At 38.0% G+C, this 9,304-nt stretch overlaps 1 protein-coding gene across 1 annotated transcript; it reads left to right on the top strand.

The window, feature by feature from the left end:
* The first annotated feature begins 358 nt into the window (after positions 1 to 358).
* Positions 359 to 9,285, top strand: LOC145555085 (uncharacterized). Its single transcript, XM_081616350.1, has 7 exons — positions 359 to 547; positions 1,722 to 1,849; positions 2,050 to 2,172; positions 2,262 to 2,286; positions 2,729 to 2,767; positions 3,347 to 3,449; positions 3,543 to 9,285. The coding sequence occupies exons 1-7, from the start codon at positions 511 to 513 to the stop codon at positions 3,616 to 3,618; spliced, it is 531 nt and encodes a 176-aa protein (XP_081472476.1). The 5' UTR covers positions 359 to 510; the 3' UTR covers positions 3,619 to 9,285.
* The last annotated feature ends 19 nt before the right edge of the window (positions 9,286 to 9,304 follow it).

The following is a 9,304-nucleotide window of genomic DNA, read 5'->3' as shown; positions in this document are numbered from 1 at the left end:
AAAATACTTTTTGATTCTTGCCAAGAATGAAACCATATTTAATCACATAGCTGATTACGGAGCCATAATCTTTACTGTCTATGATATTGTTATAACAAGATTGTATATTGTACATATGTGGGCAATAGAGATTCACATTGTTACATAATGTAACTATTTTTCTGCGTTCTATTGCTTTGTCAGTTTGTTTGTGGCGTTTTTTTACACATTACACTGAACAATTTACAACCCATTCCTTATCATGAGGAGAATGAGGAAATCACCTGAGGGAGGAGTAGACAGCAGAAATCCCCCCCCACCCCCCGCCACCCCACCAACCCTACTATATATCTAAACATGCCCCACCCTGTGTTTAAAACAGACAGTTCTCCAGAGAGACATGTCACTTTCCTCTCGGTTTTGAACGGAGCAGTCACACTGCAGCCTTCAAACAGGAACAGACTCTTAGCAGGATCTAGTGAAACCGGCGGCTGTCTGAAAAGTGACTTCTTTGATCTAAGGCGTGAAAGGATGACGAACCAATACCTGCTTCAGTTCCTGGCTGTCGGTAAGAGGACTACAGTAACTCCTGACTGAATAACATACAGTTTTGCACTATTCTTTTTTCCAAGAAGCACTATTTGTCTCCGCACACGCGTATGTGGTTGCATACGCATATGTGTTCATATGTGCAACCACATGTGACCACATATGTGGCAATTGAACGTTTTATCGTAAACCATGAGTCGTTTGTTTTCTGAAGTCCTTCTTTAAATCGTCTAAAGATGATTATGAATGCCTTTGCGAAGAACACAGTAGTGCCAAAATCTAATGTTGAGCAACTCAGGGGTTTCCCAGTAGTTGAAGTGTGAAAGGCAGACAAACAGGAAGGAATTCCCTACAGCAGCAGAAACACGCATGGTGTCGGTGTGTATACTGGCTATGTCGGAAAAGGGCATGGGGTCATTTAAGGTCAAGTGTGATTCTTTTCAGTTGTTGCTATGGGAAGGGACAAACGCTTGTCTACTATGCTTAGTTTTAGATGGTGGATTTATTTGGTTCTAAATGTTAATGGCAAGATAAATGGACATTGTGAAGGAAATGAATGACTTTATGATTCTAATTCGAAATGAACATCTATATATCATCACCTTCCTAAAATAGCGGTTTAATTAATTTTTTGTCGAAAGTGATTTTTTTTTTTTTTTGCCTAAAACATCTTTTGGCAAAAAATGACTTATTTTAGCCACTACCATGCACGTCGACTTCAGCACATCCCTGTCAACAACGCTCAGCTAATCTGCTAGCATAAACAACACACACACACACATGCATGCGTACACGCACGCACACACACATTAATCTCTTAATTTCTTCCAGAGAACAAATAAATATTTCAAATACTAGATTTCTTTACTTTACTTTTGTGCTTAGGTGATCATATAAACATAATAAAAATGAGTATTAGCTTAGTTGATCATTTGACTCTGAATCTGCTCGTGCTAAGTGCTGCTTTTGGAACGTCAGCTTCTACAAATGTCACTGCGGTATGTAAAGTGGGGGAAAATGCTTTTACTGCCTTTCTTCTCCTGGTCAAAAACGGTACTCATCATTGAACACAACACCCATTGCAACTGTATGATATTACACTGTTTTGTCAATGGTTTTTGACATAACTCTGATATGTTCAACCTCAATAAATAGTTGAACTTTTTTGCTAGCTCTCATTTTTGTCGTTTCAGTCTTGGCTGGTCGTGGTTGCGTCTCGAAGGAGACCAGCTGCACTGCCATGGAAACCAGTAATGGCACAATTTACATTGTCCACGGCATCACAGGCTCTACTTGTGATTTTTCTTGGATCAACAGCTCAGTAAGTTATAAAAATGCACCTTTTTCACATCTTCTGGAGAAATATCAAAAGTTTATTGTGCAGTTTTTGCCTTTATGGAAGTTTCTAAAGGTATTCTTATGTTACTTCTGGTGTTAAAACCTTATGAAGCTTAAACATCATGTCTCTGTAAATTACCCAGCTTTTAAGAGTTTTTTCCATGTTCCCTTTATTAACTTTAGAATCATGTTATGGCAAATATCGGTGGCAAAATTGAGGAGGTAATCATCAGCTCCAACAGCACACATCTACACACCCATGGCTGCTACGAGACAATAGTGTACTCTTGGGATTGCATGTCAGAGGTATGAAAAATTACTCATTTTTGAAACAAATGGTAAGAGTTACCTTAAAAAAACCCTTCTAATTTTACTCCATATTTCTTTTTACACAGATGTCTACCACCGCAACATGTCATGGTGAGTATTTACCTGCTTCTTTCCACAGTCACAGTTGTAAAAAAAAGGTGGATAAAATAGATTCACAGACTGATAGGCAAATTTCACCCGCCTAACCCTTCATAACCGGTCTTTCTTGTCCTCCCTTGTGTTATTGTCAAATCAATCTTAGATTACTTACTGAAGTGCAGTATCACAATCACTTGCTAGAAGCTATTACAGAAGCAATGATAACAGCACAAAGATTTTCTCTATCATTTACAAATCTGGACTAATGGAGGAGCTGTCAGTATTAACCTCCAGTTTTTAATTCAGCATTTATGATTGCTAGATTTTTATTTTTTTTGTGCAAGGCAGTAAACAATTTAATTGTGTTTTAGCCAGAACATTTTAATCTATTAAAAATTTTAATAAATAAGGAAGAATTGAGCTTCTTCATGATAAAGTGTTCTTGTTTTTTCAGTCAACTGCACGAGGAATGCTGGACGTCCTGCACAACCAGGTAGGAAATATCCCGTCAAAACAATTACATGACACTTTATTCACATGACGTAATGGTTGCTGAGTCACCAGCTGTGTAGTAAAAGTGTGTTCACTTTCCTTTCATTAAGAATCTTGACATTTTTACCACTCTGTTAAAGTGGTCTTGCCGTTTGGCCTCTTTAAAGTTCTACTCACACTTTTCCTAAACTTTTGATTATTATGTAACTAATTCTCAAAAACAAACAAAAAAAAAAACATCTTCGTTTTTGCTACGTCCTAAACTGTAAGGTATTCAGGATTAGCCGTGGTATGACAGGAAAACTTTGAATGAAATTTTCTCTCTATGCACAAATATTTAAAAGGAGAATATCTAACATTATTCAATTCTTTTTACTTATAACAAAAGATGCTAAAAACTCTGATAATTGCATAGCATTTATTTTTGTTTTTTGCAAACAATACTGCCCAATGTTACGTATGGCAAATGGCCGTGTTTGTCCCTTCCAAAGTTAGAGGCAAGTTGTATAAAAATGTCATTTATTCTGATTATTTAAGCAATATAGATCAGAGGGTCTAATTCTGTCTGTTTTTTTTCTAGAAACCCCTCCAGTTTGGCTCATAGGCATCTTTGTAGGCATCTTTCCCTCTATCCTGTTAATTTTGGTGATTCTGTTCTTCGTTTGCAGAAACGTACTTCACAGGTAACCTCAACATCTCTAAGTGTTTACAGTTTGACCTTTAATGCAGCAATTTTGCATGTTTTGAAGAAAAATGTCATTCTTGTTCACATGCAGATTGAAACAACAACGTTACACTGAAGGGAAACCAGGCAATCTGAACCAACCTGAGATGGTTCTACAGAATCTCTAGAAACAATTTTGCACATGACCGTCGCAGCTTGGTGTGGGACGACTCTACGCCTTTGGGTGCCTTCATGAACTCATTTTTTTTCTAACAAACGGACATCCTGTCATTTGCGTACCTCACATGAGAAGAACGTGAGGCATCGTCCCAACCTCTGCAGACTCTGTTAGGTGGAGATAAGGCCTTCTGTCGCCGCAGTCATGTAGCACTGAGCTTGGATAGAATGAAGTTCTACTTTGATTGGATCTATGATTTCTTCACCAGCTCAAAGAACATCCGTATGGATTAAAATGTGTGTTAAGATTGTTATGTATTTTTTATTCTGTGTTATTGTGTTTTCTCTTGTCTAACCACATGGCAACGAATGTATGAATGATTTGATTACAGTGATTTTTACATTTTGCTTGTTTTTGTTTTGTTGCCGCTGCACAGCAGCACTTGAAGACTCAGGTCAGGAAACTACAGGTCTTGTCAGTGTTTTTGTTGTTTCTGAATTTTACCTTACTTTTCAGATTATTATTATTATTATTATTTTTATTTTTATTTTTATTTTTTTTTTAAATCAATATTTTTCCCTGCTTGAACACTGGACCTCATACTTTGTTTAAAGTGTTTTTCTTAACAGGTTAAGCTTTGACTCGAGTCACTTTACATCAAACAAATGTACGTCTTACATGAACAATGTTTAACATGAACAGTTGTATGTGTTAGTTTATGGATTTTGCTTCACAGAATAATACAAAGTGTTACATATCTGTGAAGTGGTAGCGATAAGAAGTTTTAAAACATTTTACAAATAAAATCTAAATAGTGTGGTGTGGAAATGTATTCAGCCTCCTTAACTGTTAAAGTACCACGTTGACAGCGAGGTGTGGACTGGCCCTCTGAGGTACTGGGTGACACCTGGAGGGCCGGACCCCAACGGCTTATTGGCCCCTTTGACCAAAGTGTACATCTTTCCATTTGAGCTGACTGTAGTTGGAAAAGTGATTGTAAACAACTTTTATTAGTGGTTTGCATCATTAACCCAGTTAGCTGATGATGCTAGCAGACTCTTATTTTTTTACTCCTAGTCCTGCCCTGTTGAAAGTTGTTTCAAGCTTTTGTTTCTAGGCACTGGAACTTTACCTTTCTGAATTAATTTTAGTTCAATGGACTGCATTCAGGGGTATCAAAGTAGGTTATGAGTTAAGGGAAATACCTCTGCAACAAACATGCAGACAGTGAGACAGCGTGCCACAGAATCTTTTTCCGGACCGTGGATTCGTCGAAGTGAAAGAAAATGTCAAAGTTTGAAAAAGAGGAAAACGCCAAAAGGTCTGTGAATAATTAAGTCAGCATTTCTATGAAATGCTACATTTCAGCTAAACCTACACGGAGCTCTGGCACAAGAGGAACAAGAAATGTTTATAACATAAAACCAGTCCTGCTATGACTCATCATCAGGATTGCTCAGATAACACCAGCACAGGACTTTATCAGCCTCAGACCGGTCTGTTAGGATTCTAGGTATCGGACCTCTTTGTCCACGTTGTCCCGCAAACATCACTTCAGTTTCAATTAAAGGAAGTTAGGGGAATTTCAAAATGAAGTAAACACTTTCCACCGGGGTTTGAAATGTTGGGAGGAGGTGAAGTGAAGACGGTCAACTGGACCTGTGAGGACGTGAAGGGATCAGAGTTGAAGATGAAGATGATGACGACGGGATTTTCCTGAAGTGCCTTTAAAAATCTGTTCTCTGGCAGAAATCAGAAACAAAGGGAGTGAAGGTTATTAAGTTAAAAGAGCCTCATTTCATAATCTAGATCTTAAAAGTTTTCATCAACTTAATGTTTTATTGGCCAATGAGACAGATAAGATCAGATGACACACACACACCTGTTTATTTAACCGTGCTGTATAACCTGTTTCACGCCTGAATTGATTTGCCAAACAAATTTATATCTGATGCTTTACACAATGAAAGTGCGAGTTGTTTTTGTATCGCTGAAGGGTCAGAAGTTGGGGTTTACCGCCACTGCCTGTTTCTTTACTCTTACAGAGAATTCCTCGTCCCAGTTTCAGTGGCAGTAACTTTTCATGCAGCTCACATCTGAAGAATCATATATTCAATATGGATCCTAATTTATGCAAAAGAACCTCAGTTTTGAATGATACTTTTGCAAATTTACAATGTAAATTGATCAGAGTTTTTCTGATTTCACCATGTTGTCTATGTTTTGAACTAGGTTCTTTGTATGCAGTTCAAAACGAAGCCATAAAACATGATAAATGTTGCAGTAACTGCGCAGATATCAGAGCTTACAGCGCCAACACAAATTTGAACAGCAAGACGACGGCAGAGCTTAAAAAAAATAGAAAACACAGGAATCACTCAAAATACCGGAACCTGCACTCAGATAAAAACAAATGCAGTCAGTGGAGTCGTCACATGCAGGACCCTTTTATTTAACCTTTACTACTCAGACTACTATTTTAAAACTGAGTAGGATTCCAGCATTATCTGCGTGTCTCAACTCTACGCCGTCACATGATTGTGTCTGTGCTGTGTCACGTCTCACCCAAACGTTCACATGACCCAACCATCCTCCCAAAAATGTGCTTCATCACATCACAGATGAGTTGTATTGATTTTGAATGTTGAATGCTAGTGTAATTCAAAGCCCTTAATCAGCAAATACTCACATGAGAAAAGGTCACCAAGGACAGAGACAAGCAGAACACACCAGAAAACGATGCCTGCTGCTTTCCTGTAAAGGCGACACTTCCAGTAATTAGATTTCTGCGTCTCTGCTCTGGTTGACAAGAAATGCCCAGTTTGCAAACTATGAGAGCCACTCATGCAGCTCTGAGATCACTCAATATTCATCACATTTTTACACAGTGCATCGCCAGAAATCAAATAGAATATACCAGACAAGCTGTTTGCCATAACTTATCGGCCTTTCTGATCGTCTGTCAAGCAGAAACAGAAGCTACTTCCTGGTTGTTCAACACTCAAAATGCTTACATGTGTAAAGTTGGATGGAGTTCTGATTGTGTCTCGTTTTAGTTTATTGCTGGTGGTTTAATGGAAGAGTTTTGATTTCCTCTGTGTGGCTTTGTTTGTTTTGGTTTTTTTTCTTCTAGCAGAGGTCTGGTGTGAGGATACGATTGGGGAGGGAGACACTCCGAGGCCGGGAATGTTAGGGGAAAACCTCGATCGAATGTAAGCAAAAAGAGGAAGTAGCTTTAGTGAGGTCACCAGAGTATTTACTGGGGTGATATCGGAATAATTGTAGTCATGAAAGTCTTGTTTCCTATATTTGGGGCAAAAAGCACGATTGCATAAAAAAAAATAAAAATTTTTAGACAACAGATTGCATCCAAAGTGACTCCAGCCTGCTCAGCAAAATCTCCCGCAAGCCGACCCTCAAGGAAAAGATTTCCCACCCATCTGGTAGCAGCCAGACAGGAAATACGTGACTATTTTTCATTTTATTTTTGTTCAGAGGCTTTTTTGTGTGGAACATCCTGATGAGTCATTTGAATTATTCAACACATTCTCACTCCCGACTCATCATAATTATTAAGTGCTCCTAGATTTCTGGTAACCTCCCCCACCCTTCATCCCCTTGCATCCTTTCACTTCACAACTTTGTTGCCGAGGTAAATAAATATTGACTGCACCGGGAACCAGCAAACACCTGGTGGACCTGCACGTCTTGCTGGGCTCATTATAAAAACTGTTTCCCAGTCAAACTTATTTGTAAATGCTCAACAGAGGAACTTCTTAAAGGGGCAGAGGCCCAAATGCAAGGCGTTAAATTGTGAAGTCATGATAAGTAATGACTGATAAATACAGCATTTATGCAGGTGACAGTTACTTGAATGTGCTATAAAACAATAAAAACACACAATACCGCCCCTTTAAATCTTTCTCTTTTTAATCGTAATAATTCTGCATTGTTTAGATAGGAAACAAAAATGTCTCTGGTGTGGTACTTCATAAATAACATGTTTAAGAAGACATCTTACAGGGGGATCTGTCACAATGTGAGTATAAAGGAAACAAAACAAAGAACTGTAAACCATGTATGTGGTCATCTCTGGTTAGATTAAAAATACATGCAAAGCTTGTTGTTTTGCATTAACAGTTATAAGGGTGCATTGACAAATTCCACAGTGAGAAACTATTTGTTAGATATAACAGTAACCAGACAGGAAGTACACATTTATGATTAACAACAGCCTGAGTAGGCAGAGCTCCCTTTCTTAAACACCTGTTCTCTGTGTCATCCCAAACGGTTTATCAGAAATGATCTACTTTTACAATAAACACCCCCCTCCCCCCTCCACCTCACCATTTACCTTTGTTTCTAAGGTAAATATTTGCCTTACTGAATACCAGGGTGAGGTGTGGTAAAGATGTCAACTCCTGATGGGGGCTTTTGTTTCATTTGTGACGGGGAAAAAGCAACCTGCTTGTTAAATGGAGCGTTTTAGGCTTGTTTGAAGAAGCTGCAGTCATCTGTAACCCAGATTTGTATCTTAGTTCATGCAAATCTGATTTTGGATTTGATAAATAACACGTGATCCTTGGGGAAGGAGGCTGAGCCAGATTCAGAAAGTAAAGATTTTAGTACACTGCCTTCTTGCAGAAATGTTTCCAAACATGCTCTGAGATTTTAGTTCCACGTTTCATCAAGTTCCAGGTTATGTTGCCAACGGCAAGACACTGTAAAATGTGGAGTCGGCACTTTGAGGTTTGTTAGCACCTTTGCAGCATCATTTCATGAGTTTAGATTTCCTTGTAAAAGTTTTAACACTATCAATAATTTTGATGTGATTTTTTTTTGTGTGATTTTATGTGATAAAACAACTCACACAAGAGTGTAGCTGTAACATGGAAGAACATTTTCAAACTTTTGTTTAATTAATGCAAAGCAAAAAGTATTGAAATGTAGTTCCCTTTAAACTCAACTATGCATTTTATTCTATTATAATTAAGAATATTAACTGAAGACCAGAACTAAAACCCTTGAAAAATTCTAATAATGTTGAAATGTGACCGTCATGACCTGTAGATTTGTTAAAACTCTATTTCAGACAAAATATGATGAACAAACAGGAAGTAGTTCAACCTGAATCTGTGAACTACTTTAAAAGACTCAATTAGAGAACTATGAACCTACTATGAAACCATAGTTATTCATTTTAGCCTGAACCAAATTGACACGGAAACCAAACGGGGGTTGCCAGATCTGACTGACAGTTTCCAGCCTAAAAGCAACATAAAACTCATCCAACTCCCAAAAACTCCATCAGCGCAAATCAGAGGCATTATAATCCATCCATCGTGGCTTATATGCTTATCCCTAGTGGGGCCACCAGGGGTCACTATGTATCTATTTTAGTATCACAGCAGTTGTTAACGGGACATACACGGGACGATATTTGCCACAATTATTGACTTGTAAAAGAAATGCAAGGAAAACATTTTTTTAAATAATTTATTTTCCAGGTAGACTGAGTCATGAACAAATAAAATGAAAACGTATATAAATAAATGATCACAATTCAAACGTGGTTTTGTGATGATGAAAACTGAGGAAGTCAGTCTGGTTTTTAAAGAATCATCAGGGGCCACCGCTAGAGTCCAACTGGCAACTTCTGTTTTGTCTCCAGAGCTGCCATAGAAACGGTAGAGCAA

The sequence above is a fragment of the Poecilia reticulata genome, chromosome 15, assembly GCF_904066995.2.
Source record: "Poecilia reticulata chromosome 15, P_reticulata-male-v2, whole genome shotgun sequence".
NCBI classification, from domain to species: Eukaryota; Metazoa; Chordata; class Actinopteri; order Cyprinodontiformes; family Poeciliidae; genus Poecilia; species Poecilia reticulata.
Note: the sequence above shows the minus strand (reverse complement) of the source record. Positions and strands in the feature narration are given on the sequence as shown.